Source organism: Pristiophorus japonicus, chromosome 14 (genome assembly GCF_044704955.1).
Source record: "Pristiophorus japonicus isolate sPriJap1 chromosome 14, sPriJap1.hap1, whole genome shotgun sequence".
In the NCBI taxonomy this organism is placed as follows: domain Eukaryota; kingdom Metazoa; phylum Chordata; class Chondrichthyes; family Pristiophoridae; genus Pristiophorus; species Pristiophorus japonicus.
In genome coordinates this window covers 129,116,144-129,134,925 of record NC_091990.1, presented here as the reverse complement: position 1 = coordinate 129,134,925, position 18,782 = coordinate 129,116,144, and the positions used below count along the sequence as shown (strand labels likewise).

The window sequence follows — 18,782 nt, the reverse complement described above, 5'->3', positions numbered from 1 at the left end:
CTGCTGAGCTGTTATAGCATTCTGCACTATGACAACCATTATCTGTTGTTTTCAAGTTCAAAACTTCAACTTTGTTTATGTATCTTTAAGACAATTTGTTATAGAAAGAATTAGAATGGATGGAAGTAGAGTTTTAACGTAAACAAAGAACACAATACAGTATTGGATATTAGGTTTTTAGGGAAACCTCTATAGATCAAAAGGTCTCTCCTCATTCGTGGCCCTGCATGGCCAACAGCCCTTCTATCTTCATGCCGCCTAACCAGAGCATGGAGTAGGCCACACTGGCGAAATAGTAATGCACCCATTAAATTATTTCACTCACGCTATAAAGGACCCTGTAAAAGCAGATCATTCTTTCGTTTTAAATCAGAGGTTCACAAAGCGTGCTGCTCTCAATGTGCCCTCCAATTTATGCTCCTCCTCCCTCCCTTTAAATAGGCTGATGATAGCAGTGATACTGCCTGGTTTCTCTGGCCTGACTAGGAGTGGACGCTAAATGAGGCGGATGCACCTAATTTTACAAGCAGGGCGCTAGCGGGACATTGCACGATGACGGACATCATGATCTCAACGAAAGTACAGAGCGAGGCAGTAGTGTTTTGTGCAGCTGCAAAACCGGCACCAAATTTCCAAGCGGGCACTACAAGCTGCGCGGCCAGGCGGTAAGCAATTCGAGACGCATTACCGCCCCTCTGGGGCGCTACACAACCAAATTTCCAGCCCCAAATATTGAAAGATGTGCACAGTCATTTTCATATGTTGTTGAACTAGAGAACTGGAAGGCACAAATTTAATTGAGTCAGCATTAACAAAACAGCTACACAGAAAATCTGGACCGGCAAACCAGAAGAAGAAACGTCGCTTGACCTTTGAGGTTATTGTGCAATTTCCCACAAGATGATGTCTTCTTACCCTAATGTGTCACAATCTTACCCCATATTGTTTAACTGCTTGTTTCCTCTCCTGCTCAAGTTCATCCAGTTGCTTCATCGCCACCTCCAGTGCACGCTCTTTTATTGCTCTCTGGTTTTCCAGTTCTTGATTTTCTGCTTCTGTTATTTGTATGGTTTGTTGTTGCTGTAAGTGCAGAGTCTCCAAATCTATTCGTTTACTGCACTCCTCTTCCAGTAACCTGCATTAGTAAAGAAATAAGATACCGACAGGGTTAACGGCATTCCCGCTAAAATCCCTCTCTCGAGGGTTGACAGATCCAGGTTACCGGACTCAGAGTGATCCCAGAATGCAAAGTCAACCTGTTACCCATGAAATGACTTAGGGGAGAAAAGCTTGTCTGTATATTTAGTTTCCTTGATAACCTTAGTAGTTAGAAGCATTATCCAGTAGGCTACCATGTCATACAGAGCAAATTGTCCCAGGTTCAATCTTGGTCATTACTGAGTTACTGGATCGTAGCAGGGGAATCAGCTAGGAACTGGAAACAGTGACCTTGGGCTAGGAAGAGGGGCAGAGGTTGGAGGGTGAGGGGTAGAGAAATCATCCAAAATTCAACCTCCGATCCCAATCTAATATCCCGATGAGAAATACAAGGGCACATTTGTGGATATCAGGAAAGAGAGACAGAAGAAATACATGGTTTGTATCTGAACACGTTAAAAAAAAAAGTTTCTCTTTTTGCCAATATTCTGTCCCCTTGTGAAAGTTGATTCACTTACTGAGGTAGAATCCCACGAACAGCAGTCACTCTCATCCAAGTGATCTCTATTCATTGAGAGTTTTAATAGGGGAGTGTCATCAGGCTATTCAACTATGGAGTGGGGCACGACAGCTTATTCAGATTCTGTCCTCATCCATGTACTTTCCAGCACATTGGCCAGGAGAGGCAACCTTGGTTAATCCCCCTCTCCTAACACAGGGACATGTAAAATGTTTACAAAGCATGTGTGTTTAGAATTGTATGAATGATTAAAATGGTAATTTTTAGGTTGAGTTCAACAGTAGATAGCAGAATGCAAATTCCTGCAAAGCTTGATAAACACAAATCACACAGATAACCACTGCCATGGGAACACTTTCCCTGAACCAACATGGACAGTCAAGACAAACTGTGGTCTTGAACAATTCAGTATTATTCAACAGGGCTGTGTTAACTAGGGACAGAATTATTTTAGTGTATAATGTTAGGGAGTTCTGCATTACATCTTGGAGCACTGGATGCCCTATTTGTTGCATAACTACACATTCCCTTTTCTACTGTGCTGACCCTTCACCTCAATATTATCCTATATTGAAAAATAAAACACAAGATGCAGAATTTCATCAAACACTTTTAGGAAAAAAGGAAGGCCTGATTGCAAATGAAGCTATACATGCATCACAGGAAATGAGTGGCAAACAGAATCAGTGAAATGGAGAAATCTAATGAAATGGAACCCCTTTAATGACAACAGAGCTAAGTGTGATCACAGAAGTACTTAAATATCTGTAAAATTTGATGCAATTTGGAGCACAAACAAACATAAACTATGTTCAGAGGAGACTTGCACAGAGGAACATACAAACATTAAGCTCTGGAACCTATTCACCATTTAATTAGATCATGGTTGATCTCTATCTTAACTCCATCCAACTGCCTTGGCTCCATATCCTTTTATGCCCTTGTCTAGCAAAAATCTACCAATCTTATTTTAAAAATTATTAATGGAGCTAGCATCTACTGATTTTTGCAGGAGAGTTTCATACTTCTAGCACCCTTTGCCAGCAGAAGTGTTTTCTAACTTCTCTCCTGAATGGCCTGGCTCACTTATGTCCCCGTGACCTAGACTCCACCAGCGGAAAAAGTTTCTCTATCTACCCTATCAATTCCTTTCAAAATCCTGAAAACCTCAATCAAATCACCCCTTAATTTTCTATATTCCAGGGAATATAAATCTAGTTTATGTAATCTCGCCTCATAATTAACTCTTGGAGCTCTGGTAACGCCCTGGCGTTTCTGCACTGCACTCTTTCCATGGCCAATATATCTTTTCTAAAGCTCAGTGCCCAGAACTGTACACAGTAGTCTAGATGTGGTCTCACCAGGGCTTTGTATAGCTGTAGCAAAACTTAGTCCCCATTATATTCTAGCTCTCTAGTTATAAAGGCTAACAGTTATTCCATTGGCCTTTTTGATTATTTTTTTGCCCCTGACTGCTACATTTGAGTGATCTGTGTACATGGACCTCCACTGTTCCTAGCTTTTCACCATTTAAAAGAAATAATCAGATCTATCCTTTTTTGGTCCAAAATGTATGAACTCACACTTACCTGCGTTGAAATCCATTTGCCACAGTTTTGACCAATCATTTAATCCATCAATGTCCCTTTGTAATTTTATGCTCTCGTCTACGTTACCTACTGTGCCATTAATCTTGGTGTCATTGGCAAACTTTGATATATGACTCTATTGTGTTATACAAGTCATTACTAAATATAGTGAATAGTTGAGGCCCCATCCTTGTGGAACACCACTCGTTACTCCCTTCCAATTTGAGTACATACCCATTATCCCTACTCTCTGTCTTCTACCAACTAACCAATCTTATAACCAAGTCAATAGTTTGCCTTCAATTCCATCAGCTTTAATTTTAGCCAACAGTCTCTTATGTGGAACCTTATCGAATGCCTTCTAGAAGTCCATATAAATATTTCACTGTCTACTACTTTAGTTATTTAAATTCAATTAGATGCATTAGACATGATCATGTTGGCTCTCTCTAATCAGCTGAAATTTCTCTGCGTGCTCAGTCACTCTGTCCTTAATTATAGATTCCAATAACTTCCCCACAACAGATCTATCATTTCCAGTTTTCTCTCGCTCACCTTTCTTAAATAATATATTTGCAATTTTCTAATCAATTTCTGAATCAAGAGAGCTTTGGAAGATTATGGCTAAAACATCTGCAATTTCCTCACCTACTGCCTTTAAAACCCTGGTGTGGAAACCATCAGGTCCCAGGGATTTGTCAGTCTCTAGTGGCATTATTTTTTCTAATACTGTTGTCTTGCTTACGTTAACTTTAGTGAGTTCCAGTCCTAAATTCATTATTAATTTCCCTGGAATGTCAGGTATATTATTCTACTCCTCTACTGTGAAGACGGACACAAAGTAATTATTCAACAAGTCTGCCATTTCCTTATTTTCATTTGCAATATTACCCCCATCTGTTGTTAAAGGACCCACACTACCCTTTTTCTTTTAATATAATTGTAAAAATGTTGTGTTAATCTTGATATCCTTCGCAAGTTTCTTTTTGTATCCCTTTTTGCAGCTCTTCTTTTGCTGTTTTTTTATATCTCTCTCAGTCCCCTGGATTTACACTATTCTTTGCACATTTATACGCTCTTTTCTTTAGTTTTATGTTATCTCTCTTTGTCGGCCATGCCTATTTTATTTGATAAGGAGAGCTCGTTCCCCTCACGGGTATATATTGGTCCTATATTAAACTAAATTATTTTTTCAACATCTCCCACTGTTCATCTGTAGTTTTACCCAATAACATTTTGGAAAGTCCTATCCCCTCAGTACAGATTCACATGAGGCATGTAGTGAAGTCAAGGTCACTCTGGACCTGCACCTTTATTTCACAGTTCTGGAATGCTGCACTTGCCAGAGACCGGTCTCTTGCAAGTGCACCCCTGGTGGTAAGGTATGCTGGTGGTTACAGGTCATATCTTATTACAGTCATGTATAGCATGTTAGGATATAGTTATATATAATACTGTAAGATACATGACATCACCATCCCCCAAGGTCTTATTGTCTTTATAGGTTCAGTCTCTCAGGCGCTCTATGCTCTTGCATGGAGCGTCTGAGTTGTGGTTCAGTTGTTTGCCTTGGTGTCTGTTTTTCTTTGGGTGTGGTTGCTGGTATCTCGCCTGGGCTGTCTGTTTTAATTGGTGTGATTGTTGTTGACTCGCCTGGGCTGTCTGTTGGGATTGCCCTTTCCTCAGGTTGTTCCCTCTGTCTGTCCACCAGGTGTGGTGCGAGTTTCACATTGTAGTCTGCCTCTGGTTCCGCAGTGTTGTTGGTAAATCTGCTTTTGACTTGGTCGACATGCCTCCGGCAGGTTTTGCCATTGTCCATTTGTACTACCAGTAGCCTGTTTCCTTCCTTGCCCGTTACTGTCCCTGCAAGCCATTTGGGACCCCTGCCATAGTTTAGTACAAACACTTTGTCCCCTATCTCATTCCATCTCCCCCTCGAATTTCTGTCATGGTACTCAGTCAGCTTACGGCGCTTTGCCTCAACGATTTCGTGCATGTCTGGGAGGATTAACGAGAGCCTTGTTTTTAAAGTCCTTTTCATCAACAGTTGCGCGGTGGGGGAATCCCAGTCAGTGAGTGCGGACGAGATCTGTATGCCAGCAGCAGTCGCGACAGGCGACCCTGCAGTGTGGGACCTTGGATTTTAAGCATGCCTTGCTTAATGATTTGCAATGCTCTCTCTGTCTGGATGTTGGAGGCCGGCTTGAACGGTGCCATCTTGACGTGATTTATGCCGTGGTCAATTATAAAATCTTGGAATTCTGCGCCGGTGAAGCACGGACCATTGTCACTGACCAATATGTCAGGGATTCCATGAGTTGCAAACATGGTTGTGAGGCTCTCCACAGTGGTGGAGGTTGTGCTCCAGTTTAAAATGGTGCATTCAATCCACTTTGAAAATGCATCTACAACTACGAGGAACATTTTGCCCATGAATGGGCCCGCATAGTCTACGTGCACCCGCGACCACGGTTTGGTAGGCCAGGGACTCAGGGGAGCCTCCCTGGGGGCATTGCTGAGTTGTGCACAAATGGTGCACCTTCGGACGCAGAGCTCCAAGTCCGCGTCAATACCAGGCCACCAGACGTGGGATCTGGCTATGGCCTTCATGAGAACGATCCCCGGGTGCTTGCGGTGGAGCTCCCGGACAAATGCCTCTCTGCCTCACAGAGGCATGACTACTCGGCTGCCCCACATCAGGCAGTCTGCTTGTCGTGATAGCTCATGCATGCGCCTGTGAAAGGGTTTTAATTCCTCGGGGCAGGCATCGCGAGCCTCTGCCCAGTCACCAGTTAGGACACATCTTTACTATCTCACAGTCCTGTTCATCAGACCCTTCCGTGGTCGCCAGGAGTAGCCTGCTGAGTGCGTCGACACAGTTGTCTGTGCCTGATGGAATAGTCGTAGGACGCCAGCATGAGTGCCCACCGTTGAATTCACGCCGAGGCGTTGGCGTTTATTGCCTTGCTCTCGGATAGGAGGGACGTGAGGGGCTTGTGGTCTGTTTCTAATGCGAACTTGGCCCCGAAAAGGTATTGGTGCATCTTTTTGACACCATACACGCACGCGAGCGCCTCCTTCTCTACCATTCCGTACCCGCGCTCCGCCCGCGAAAGTGACCTGGATGCATAAGCTATGGGTTGTAATTTGCCCGCACTATTGACATGTTGCAAAACGCACCCGACCCCATACGCTGACACATCGCATGTGAGAACTAGCTTTTTACCTGGGTCAAAGAAAGTCAAAACACTGTTGGAACACAGAAGGTTGCGTGCCTTATTAAAGGCGCGTTCCTGGGCGTCCCCCCAAAACCAATCACACCCCTTCCTGAGTAGCACGTGGAGAGGCTCCAGCAGCGTGCTTAAGTTCTGCATAAAGTTCCCAAAATAACTGAGTAGCCCGAAAAAGGCGCGCGGTTCTGAGACCTAGGTGCCAGGCGAATTGCTTCTGTTTTGGACTCTGTTGGGCGGATTCCATCAGCAGCAATCCTTCTGCCCAAAAATTCAACCTCGGGTGCGAGAAACAGGCACTTGGATTTCTTGACTCGTAGGCCTACCCGATCCAACCGCTTTAGTACTTCCTCCAAATTACGGAGATGGGAGTCGGTGTCCCTGCCCGTGATAAGTTTGTAGTCTTGAAATACAACCGCCCCCTTGAGCAGACTCTCCATGTTGCGCTGGAATATGGCAGCTGCCGACCTGATGCCGAATAGGCATCGATTGTACATGAAAAGGCCCCGATGTGTGTTGATGGTGGTGAGTAGCTTGGATTCCTGGTCAATTCTTGCGTCATATACGCAGATGTGAGGTCTAATTTTGAGAAAAGTTTACCTCCAGCCAATGTGGCAAATAAGTCCTCCGCTCTGGGCAGCGGGTACTGGTCCTGTAGGGAGACTCTGTTTATGGTAGATTTGTAGTCCCCACAGATTCATGACTGGGACGATGGAACTTGCCCAGTCGCTAAATTCCACAGGTGATATAATGCCTTCCCGCAGAAGCCTGTCTAGTTCGTGTTCAATCTTTTCCTTCATCACATAGGGTACAGTTCTGGCCTTGTGATGGACCGGTCTAGCATCCTGTGTGATGTAAATTTTGACTTTGGCCCCTTTGAAAGTGCCCACACCTGGCTGAAAGAGATGTTCAAATCGCTTTATAACTGTTGAGCAGGAGGTCCGTTCCGCTAATGACATGGCATGGACATCATCCCATTTCCAGTTTAGTTTTGCCAGCCAGCTTCTCCCCAGCAGTGCTGGGGGGTCTCCGGGGACAATCCACAGGGGAAGTCGATTCACTGTCCCTTTGTGTGTGACGGAGAGCATGGCGCTGCCGAGGACTGGTACGATTTCTTTGGTATAGGTCCTCAGTGTGGTGTCGACCCTTGTGAGTTTTGGTCTGTCTGTTTTATGCGGCCACAGTTGTTCAAATTGTTGAGCGCCCATGAGATTGACTCGCTCCCGTATCCAGCTCCATGTTGACAGATATCCCGTTGAGTAGGACCCTCATCATTATAGGAGGCGTCCTGTTGTAGGAGCAGAGGCCATCGATCGTCTTGACCCGCTGTACACCGGTGTCCCGGGTACTGTCCCCACCATCTTCTGGTCCGCTTTCCGACCCATCTGATTCGTATACCAGCCGAGCTGCCGTTTTTTTGTAAATGTGGGATAAATGCCCTGTATATTCACAATTTCTGCAACAGCCTGCTGAAATCGACATCCCCTTGACGAGTGCCCACCCCCACACCTCCAGCACAGACCTGTTCCATTGTTCAAAGAGTTTCCAAAGAATGAGCTGCGTCTGGCTGATCTCTCTTGAGCTTCTCTCAGTTTGTAGTTGATTGCTCGCATTGTGGGTTGATGAGGTGTGAACGGCCGTTCCTGTGGCCCTCGATGGCTCCTGCCTGCTGTCGAGAGCCTGTTCTCCCAGTTTTGTCTGTGTGTGGGGGTAGCAGCTTGTTTAGTGCTGTGAACAACTTCTTCCGATATTTCGTTAGTTGTCGTACCTGCATTGTAAATCGACCTCGTTTCTTCTTCCCCTACCAAGAATGTCTGTGCAACCAGTGCTGCTGCCTCTAAGGTCAGGTTCTTGGTCTCTATGAGCTTTCGGAATACGCCTGCGTGGCCTATTCCTTCAATGAAAAAGTCTCTCAGCATTTCTCTCCTCAGTTCATCGGAGAACTCACATAAACTAGCCAACCTCCGAAGTTCCGCCATGAAGTCGGGTATGCTCTGGCCCATACAGTGTCTGTAGTTGTAGAACCTGTGTCTGGCCATGTGTAGGCTGCTCGCTGGCTTCAGGTGGTCTCTTACCAGTGTGCTCAATTCTTCAAACGACTTGCTTGCTGGTTTCTCGGGTGCCAACAGATCCTTCATTAAAGTGTATTTTTTCGAGCCACAGCTGGTCAAGAGATGGGCTCTTCTCTTGTCTGCCTTATCGTCGCCTAACCAGTCTTTGGTTACAAAGCTTTGCTGGAGCCTTTCTATAAAGTCCTCCCAATTGTCTCCTGCATTGTATTTTTCATCTGATCCGTTGTTCGCCATTCTGTCGATTCAGTAATCCCGTAACCCGTCGCCACTGTAAAGTCCTGTCCCCTCAGTACAGGTTCACATGAGGCATGTAGTGAAGTCAAGGTCACTCTGGACCTGCACCTTTATTTCACAGCTCTGGAATGCTGCACTTGCCTGAGACCTGTCCTTATATACCTGTCTCTTGCAAGTGCACCCCTGGTGGTAAGGTATGCTTGGTGGTTACAGGTCATATCTTATTACAGTCATGTATAGCATGTTAGGATACAGTTATATATAATAATGTAAGATACATTACAAGTTTTGACCAGTTTGCTGTCGGCAGTCTGTGTCTAATCCCGCTAAAGTTAGCCGTACCAAAATCCAGAATCTTAGTAACTGTGTTAATTACTCCTTTTCAAACTTAACATTGAATTTGATCATACTTATGATCACTGTTAGGTTAATAATCTAACAGTAAGAAAACATTTATCTAAGTCTGACTAGTTACTAAATCTAGTATACCTGCCCTCTTGTTGGTTCTAGAACATATTGCTCCAGAAACTATCTTGAATGCACTCGAATTATTCATTACCTTTCTGACTTAACCTACTCTGCTCTTCCCAATCTACATGAATATTAAATTATCTCATTAAAACCACTTTGCTTTTGCTACAAGCCTGTCTAATCTCTGAATTAATACATTCTGCCACTTAACTGCTATCAGGAGGCCTGTAGGCAACTCCCATTAGTTTTAAATCCTCTCTTATTCTTCAATTCTAACCATAGATTCTCTGCTGATTGCTTTCTCTTACCTATATCCTCTCTTACTAGTGTTGTAATAGTATATTTAATCAATAAGGAGACACCACCTCCTCTTCAAGTTTCCCTGAAGCCCATCAAATCGGTATAGTTCCCTCCTGTCCCAGTACTGGAACCAGTGTCCCATGAAATTAAACCACTCCTTTAGCCACGTGTTCACCTTCCTGATTGGTTTGTCCCTATGCCAATTCACACGTAGTTTGGGTAATAATCCTGAGATTACCACCCTTGAGTCCTACTTTTTAAACTTAGCTCTTAATTCTAGATATTCCCTCAGAAGAACCTCCTCCCTTTTCTTCCCCATGTTATTGGTTCCGACATGGATCACGATAATCAGATTTGCCTCCTCCTTTTTCTTTCCAGCTTCATTGAGACATTTCTTACCCTGGCACCAGGTAGGCAACACACCCTTCTGGACTCTCGAGCATGGCTGCAGAGAATGCTATCTATCCCCCCATTATTGAATATCTACTACATTTATATTCTGCTCCATCCCTCTTTCATTCATGTCTTTGGATAAGACATGATTTTCCTTAAAATTCACCATTTCAAATAGCTGAAAGTTTTATTACCTGGCCTGAAGTTTTCGGACAGATTCCTCATCCTGTCGAGCCTGCCGCTCATCTTCAAGGGCTTCCTCGAGCTTCTTGTACATGTCTTCCAGTTCATGCACACGTTGCAGGTACTGTTGCAGCTCAGTGGACTTCTGAGCAACCTGCTCTTCCATCTGCTCTCTGATCTGAAAAACAACAGTGCACAGATAATAATCTTTACCTTGCTCAATGAACAAGAACTCCACATGGTTAGCAGAGGTGTTGGGTCTAGAGTGGACATTAATGGGTCTTCACCATGGTCCAATGTATTGGAGCTCCAACCTGCTGTATTACACAGAGGGGTAGGATGCAGGTCTACAACTGAAATTCTAAACTGAATATTGGTGAATGGACCTGGCTGGCTGTGGCAGAGGTGGTTAGTTTGTTAGCAGTTTTACAGATAAATGATCTCAGTGTTCCTGTGCTGCAAATGGAAAAATAAAATTAGCCAGGCTTCCCACTCCTGATTTTTATCCAGTCACCAGAAAGTGTACATGTGTGGTTCAGAATTAGGTTTCGCTACGTTGTTCCTCACTTTCAGTGGATAAAGCATTAATTTCAATTTCTTAAGTGCGTAATTTTAAAGACTGTTAAAAACACACAGAAATTTACACAAGTACATTAATTTGTATATTAAATATAGCGATAAATGGAATTCAATCCTACTGTCTAGACTCGTGCGTAAAGCATGACCAGTTGGGTGAGGTGCTGGGAGGGGGGCACCAGATGGGTGAGGTACTGGGGGGGGGGGGCGGTGGCACCAGATGCCTGTAGATTCATAGCCCAACATGAGTCAGCAACTTCAGGAGACAAGTGCAGACAATTGATGAGGGAAAAAGTCACGTGGAAATTTGTATTTCCTTTTTTCTTCAAAACAACTAGATAGAGCTCAACTCACTTTCTAGTGCAATCACTTACAGTTGAAGTATTGTGTGGATTGATGATCACTGCAATTTGCCAAATCCCTGAAGAACATGCACTGCGATAAATGTCAGCATTGATCCTTCCAACTTCTCTCAATTCAGATCCACTATTAGCAAATGAAAGCTCCCGATAACACAGTGGGTGACGCTTAACCGGAAGATTTATCGAGGTGGTCTCCAATTTATGGTGACACTGAAATTGCTTTCAAAGTTGTGGCCTGACCTGACTCCTTAGAGAACCAATGTAAGAAGTGGTATCATACCACTCGAGTGTAACACTGGAGTATAACTCGAGTGCCATGTCAAATCTGGTTTAAAAACGCTAAAGGATCCCATAGATCTGTCGAGCACTTCTTAAAACTTCCCCAGAGTGTATTTAAACATTTAAAAAGAGTGCAAATGCTCCCACCCACATACAATTTTGACCATTGAACAGTATGCCTGTAAGGGAGTCGATTATACAACAGTAGTGGGGCAGTGGTCCAGCAATTCGGTCTCTTGGTTCACCAGGAACTGAGCTAAACCTGTTCAGACTTATTCACACCCATGCGCTGGAGGATTCCTGTTAAAGAGTTAGGCAGTAAAAATGAAGTACAGCCTGGCTGGGATCAATGGTGTCAGACCCTGATGGTGTCAGGCCATCAGCTGCATTATAAATGCACCCTGAAACACACTTACTATTAAGGCCAACATCAAACTACATGTCAAGTTGCATAGTGTTCCAGCAGCAGAAGCCTTGTGGAACGGAGCATTTCAATACTAGCCATTTCTCCAGTTAGTCATCATTATAGGCAGTCCCTCAGAATCGAGGAAGACTTGCTTCCACTCTTAGCATGAGTTCTTGGGTGGCTGTACAGTCCAATACGAGAACCACAGGTGGAACAGATAGTCGTTGATGGAAGGGGTGGGTGGGACAGGTTTGCCACACACTCTTTCCGCTGCCTGCGCTTGATTTCTGCATGCTCTCGATGATGAGACTCAAGGTGCTCAGCACCCTTCCAGATGCACTTCCTCCACTTAGGGCGGTCTTTGGCCAAGGACTCCCAGTACACCATGGACTGGACTCACTCATTGTTCATCAGTACAGGAAGCAACTGAAGTCGGAAATCCCTTTTCTTCAATTACAGGTGTTCTAGTTCAGAAATTAAATACTGCAACAATGTACTCCAAGTGAAATGCTTTCAAATGTCAATGTCTGGTTAAGGTTCAGTTTGTCCTTTCAGGTATGGAGTTGGTCTCATGTCCAATAAAAGATAGCGTTATTTGTTTTGTAAATAGCTGTACACCTGGCACTAAGCAGCACAGTGGTTATACTCCTGCTCTTTTACTTGTGGGGCCTGGCCTTGAATCCCACCTGGACTGATATGGGTAAGCCTCTACGTATATCGCCATGAGAGTTCTAAGTGAATTGAGTCAGCAAAGGTTAAACTAAGATCCCAGTGAGCCAAGAGGCCTAATTATTGAATCATGTAGCAGCCTGCTTCCTCGTATTTACTCTTGTGAAACCAACTCCATTCATCTGCAGACACATTTGTGGACCCACAATGCTTTCAGTTCCCCAGGATGCGAAGGCTTTTATAATATGGAGTGCAACCCGGCGAGGGGGCAGCTCGACCCGGCGAGGGGGCAGCTCGACCCGGCGAGGGGGCACTATGAGCCTGCCACTGGCTGCACTCTGCAATATAAAAAACCACTGGAAGATTTTAACAAATTCATTACACGGTCAGTACAACAGCTCGGAGAGACCACTTATACAAAGATCTATCGTGTTAACGATTGGCCGCTGTACAAAATAAACCACAGAAAAACGTATATCGAATTCCTCACATGAACAAAAATTATGATTTTAACAGCAGGGCACTATTTGTGGGTATCAATATAGGAAATAGGCCATGCATGATTATTAAAACCATAAAATAAATTGCACTTACATTTTTTTCTCGCTCCAGGTCCTGTCGGAATCGATCTTGCAGCTGCATCTGTATCTGCAGACGTTTTTGCTCCTCAAGTGCCGCCTGTGTTGCAGCATCCTCCAGTTCCTTTACAAACGGACGGCAAACATAGAGTCCATCATCAAACTTCAATATATTACATTCACCATGTATGGCGCACTATCCTTATTTGGGCATTTGTCGTGACTCTCGGTGACTCCTCTAGATCCATCTTTTGTTTCTTTACTTCTCCCATTACCACTCGCTTTCGACTTGCACCATCATCCCTTTTATCATTTATTCATTCCTGCCTTCTACCCTATCACAGACCTTCCCTTTTGCTCTTTCCTCCCCTCTCCGTGTCTCTGAACTTACTTAAAGCCTGTTTGTGTACAGTAGCATAGCATAGTGGTTAACAACAACTTGTATTTATATAGCGCCTTTAACGTTGTGAAACATCCCAAGGCACTTCATAGAGTATTATTAGATGAAAAAAATTGACACCAAGCCACATAAGGAGAAATTAGGGCCGGTGACCAAAAGCCTGGTCAAAGAAGTATGTTTTAAGGAGCGTCTTGATGGCGGTAGAGAGGCGGAGAGGTTTTCCAGTTCTGAAGAGTCAACGACCTGAAACGTTAACTGTGTTTCTCTCTCCACAGATGCTGCCTGACCTGCTGAGTATTTCCAGAATTTTCTTTTTTCCCCCCAGATTTCCAGCACCACAGTATTTTGCTATGGTGTTGGGAGCACTAGCTGAGGCATGGTCACACCTGCCATTGCACAATTCGACCATTAGGTGGAGCTGCATAAGCTCCCAAAAGTTGCAGATCTCCATCTCCTGCAGCCTCACAACTCCAGGACAATGCCAATATTTCGTCTTCCCTTGCTTCAGTTTCTCCCTTTTTTTGTTTAAAACTTTTCTGAATCAGGTCTAAAAAGCCCACCCTTCGACCAGTCAGCTATCTCCGCAGTTCATTTTCCAGGCAGATCCCTCCTGGATTCCCCCACAGCCCAAGTGCTTTCTATAATACTTGCCTTGCCTTGATTTAACATTTTGAGTGTTTGTGGCCAGGCTGGGAGGGATGGGAGAAGAGAGGGAATAGGATCAAGAGACTTAAATATTTTTTTACAGGGCAGTAGGCAAATGCAACAGACATTCAGTGCCACTAGATTCTCCCATAAACAACACTGAGGTGATTGACTAGTTAATCTGTTTTTTTTGTGTATTATTAGTTGAGAGGGGAGCATTGGCCAGGACTCCCAGCTTTTCAAAAAGTACCACAGATCAAACATTTGTCTGAATAGGCAGAAGACACCTTGATTTAGCATCACATATGACAGCAGCTCTGAAAGAATGATGTACTCACTACTGCATTGGAGCAATAATCTAGGTTATGTACCCAGGCCCAGATGTGGATCTTTAGCATGGTTTCTTTTGAAGAATTGGATTAAGATCATCATATTTTTTCATCCAATCCTGTCTCTACTCTATGCCTTTTCACCAAAGGTCCAATTGTGTGGGGAAGCCATAGGGACATAATTCATATCTCATTGCTCCATGGCACGGTTTGGTAGGCATCAGGTCACATAAACTCACTCAAGTGGCCTGGTTAACATTAGGATAAATTAAGTATCTTCCTCCACCAGCCAATATCACAGCTGTGCAAAGCCACAGATACTACTGTAGAGTACGATAAGCTCATCTCGGATCTTTAAATAGTGCGCGGCTCAGACTGGGGCTGTTATAGAAACACAGTAAAGAATAACTAACTGCATTTCCTTTTTTTGGAGGCAAGGTATGCAAAGTCTAACATCAACCCTTTCTAACCTCATCCATGGCACTGAACCTATTTCAGGGAGCTGGAAATTCCAATATACCCCTTGGTTTAACATGTGAGCCAATAAACGGCAGGCTCCCTGAAACAATCTAATAAAGTTACAACTCTCAGCAGTTTTTTGTTTAAATTTACGAGGGGATCGAGACCTTACTGCAGGCACCGCCAAAGGTTGAAAAGAATGTAAAGAGCAAGGTAAATTTGGAAATAGCGATTGCATGGGAAGAGATAATCTATATGGAGACTAAATTCAGATTATGTATCAATTCAAGTTTTCCTCTCAGCGTCAAAACATTTTTCTATCTCACTAATGTGTGATATCATCAAATTAAAAAGGCTTAGACTACCAGTAAAAAAAACCTCAGATCTCAGTCAGTATATTTTGAATTTCTGGAGTATTTGAATCATTGACAATTGATTCAAGTATGAAACATAACTTTCAGAATGGTCTGGGGGGTAAACTTTACAGGCTTTTGATGATGTCCTTCTCAGGCAATTATACTGCAGATGTTTACTGTGCAGGCTCACATATAAAAGAATGGTCAATTAGGACAAGGTATCAGAAGGTTGTGAGTGTCCGCCGTGGAACTGTTTCCCAGCAAGTCAGTGACTTTGAAAGAGAAAGGACGACAGGGTGAGAAAACATGGTGGGGGTGGGGTGGGGGTGGGGGGGGGGGGGGGAAAGAGGAGGAGGAAGCATGCACTTGAAAGAAAAAATAAGTGAGTCGGTGTAGCTTCGACACCTAATGTCAACAAGGCTCAATGCCACGCTCAGCCAGTCATGTGTTTTCTGGGCCCAGATGCTTCCGAATTGAATTTCAGGCCATTGCAAACTCATGATTCCATTGATTGGCAGCGTTAGTTATCAAGATACACAGGGACCCTTCCAGTCACTGACGCCAGCACAGCAGCCCGGCAGCAAGGAGACTGGATATGGCAACGGATTGTTTTTTTTTTTTAAATGTGAAAAGATGTATTTTAAATCTGCTTCTTTTGTTTTTTTTGAATTTTTGGTGTATTTCCTTCCATTTAACGTTGAAACAGAAAATCAAGGAAATACATTTGCACAACCATTATTGTCTACAGAAGTGAAACTACAAACAGTTTGTGAATCACATTACACCAAGCTGTAGATGTAACTTTCATTTTTTCACAAAACTGCTGCTAAAAGAATAGCGCCAATTTCTTGAAAATCTTTTTAATGCCCTCCTGTATCACCTCCTCATCGCTTGAAGGTGCTGCCGCGGGATGAATATAATTCAACGGTCAGCGTCATGGCAAGGGGCCATTTTTAACATGTGCTCAGACATCGAGCACTGGCAAGCTATCCCACCATGGGAGGCATCATGATCGAGCTGGATTCCGATTGTGCTGGGTGTCTGTACATGAGCACTTCTCACTGAGGTCAACGATAGCAAATCAGGGACAAAAAACCTGGTGATCTTTTCTCCCCCTGACTCAAGGAATCAGAGATGAACTGTAGCATCTCCATCATCACTCTGGCAGAAACTAACCTAGCACAGACTTCAGATCAAACTGGGTACTTCCTGGTCTTTATGGCTCAGTGGCGTGCCATAGAATGCATTCACCCACTGAGCCACTCAGTGAGGTCTCACATGAACAACCTGTGGTCGCCAAGATCGTGACAGTTCACTCCCTCCCTTATTGATGTATTTAATTGGAAACATTCCAGGTAAGCACCTTAAAACTTATAAACAATCACTGGAGATGAAAAAAAATTAAGAAATCAACTAGCTCAACAAAGACTGGGAAGTGAAACTGGGGCAATCCTGGTCTACGTGCTTCAGCTGCTCGATGGATATGTTTGCTCTGGAACAAAATGAGTGTGTCGCTGCATTCCTCAAGGATAACTAAGCAGTATTTCAGCTCCTCAGCAAATTTCAGTATTTTACAGAATATACCAGTGGAGATATAAATATGGGTGCTCAAGGAAGCAATAAACCTGTCTGCCAAAATCTTTTCCAGATATTTTCTGTTACCTTTTCCCCCCTGAAGCTCCATAGGAGTCCAATCATTTCTCAGCAATAGCAAATAATTGCTTGTTCCCATTAAACTTGATGTACTCAAGATACAAACCCAACTCAAAAACAATTACATCAAATGAGTTTATAAAAGACTATTCAGCTCCTCTACAGTTACACTCTGGGAAGATCGCAGTAATAAATATGGAAGTAGTGAGTTTGCAGCGAGGAGTAGGGACTTATACACTATAGGGTACTTGTATCAGGATATGTTCACGAATTCAGTGACGAATATCATGTTTTGCCACTGTTCTAACTACAAAAAAAAAATGGAGGGAAAGTTCGAGAAATAACCAGAAAAAGAAGGGAAAAGAAGGAGGGCCAGAGAGACAGCATGAAGAAATGCAGAAAATGCAAGAGAAGCAATCGGGAAGATCAGCAAGTCAAAGAGCTGCCACAGGGGTGAAGCAGTAAAACTTGTAATACTGCAGGCCATGATTACAAAATAATTCCTTTACGCATGAGTGAAAACAAAGTATGGAAACAGTTTCATTGTTTGCACTTATGTTTATGCAAAAAATACACAAGGAAAGGAGCGATCCAAAAGAATGTGGTCAGGACATGGTAGTGCTGGCTTAGGTCCAACATTTATGAGCCTTGTTCGGAAACAGAAATGGTAAGCGCTAGAAAGGCCTTAGAGAATATTTGAAAGTACTGGTACATAAAGCACAAAATTGCTATTTCTGGTAAAATGGTTTATAATACCAGATAATCAGGCACCTTATTAGCAGCACCCAGAAATGCACCTATATTTGGCCCCTGTAGTTGTCTTTGTTCCTCAGAGAGATGGGCCATCAAATATGCAGCTTTTCTTTTTAAAACCTCCCTGTTTAACTTAGATTATAATTTATAGAGTCTCCATTCAGACCTGGACTACGTTTGGAGGGATACAGATAACCATTCGGGAATAGTTTACAAAGCCTCAAACACAAAACATTAGTAATACCCTGCTCAATGACATCCCATCAGCAAGTCCAAAGAAACTTGGAGGATTTTCTTGACAGTTCACAGTTGCTCCCTGTCCCCTGGCCCTTTTAAAAAAAAAAATAACTTCCTCTCTTTAATTCCTCCACACCATCACTAGAGTGGCAGGTGACCACCCACACCTCTAAGGATTAGTTTAGGGTTGCAAAAGAGAGGCATTTGTTGATTCACTGTCTCATTTCCTTCTGATCCCAAACATCAAGTCTCTGGTGGTTCAAATAAATGCAGTTAGCTTATCATGGTGCAAATCCATTCTTGCCACTGGTGAGATGGCACGAGTGTTTTGCCCCTCAACCTCAATGGGTTGTTCCAGTCTTCCCACTCCAAAACTCAGAATTACCTCTGATGCCCCCCACCTCTCGAAATGTGGTTGTGCCTCCGCCCACCGCCCAGTGCATACGGTGTTGGCAAATCAGTTTGTGCCTCAGACTCCTACCTACAAATATAACTTTTTTCCCAATTAAGCACAGTTCAATGTCTCTGGCAGCCATCTCAATTGCATCAAAATAATGCAATTTTAAAAACTTAGCCTGTGATCTTCCCTACCTCAGTGGGTCCTGGCCCCTCTGCTGGCTCCATTCCGCTGTGTAGAATGATTTTTCCCCTGATTGGGCTCGTTAAGCCCGCCCAGCATGTTTCTCAGCCAATTGAAGGAAGCGGGTCTGATGACATCATTTGAGAACGCATCATCAGCCGGTTTCCTTAAAGGGGCAATGTCCAACTTTATTTTGACATTTGTGCTGTCGGTGTTCTGCAGCATTGAGGTGCTGCAAACACTGACGAGCACTGTACAGAGGTGCAGGGCTGCACCCCGGCTCTCCCATGACTTCCTCCATATACTGATGGAGGGAGTCACAGCACGCAGGAAGGTTTGACTTGACATTT

At 43.7% G+C, this 18,782-nt stretch overlaps 1 protein-coding gene across 4 annotated transcripts in view; it reads right to left on the bottom strand.

Annotated features, from left to right (window-relative positions):
- Nucleotides 1-18,782, bottom strand: part of swap70b (switching B cell complex subunit SWAP70b) — a 110,836-nt gene that overhangs the window by 13,831 nt on the left and 78,223 nt on the right. For all 4 annotated transcript variants that reach the window (XM_070899610.1, XM_070899612.1, XM_070899613.1 and 1 more), the window contains exons 8-10: nt 13,037-13,144; nt 10,162-10,328; nt 937-1,135 (exon numbers count right to left, since the gene is read on the bottom strand). In XM_070899610.1, the coding sequence (XP_070755711.1) occupies nt 937-1,135; nt 10,162-10,328; nt 13,037-13,144 (474 nt within the window). The remainder of the gene's footprint in view (nt 1-936; nt 1,136-10,161; nt 10,329-13,036; nt 13,145-18,782) is intronic.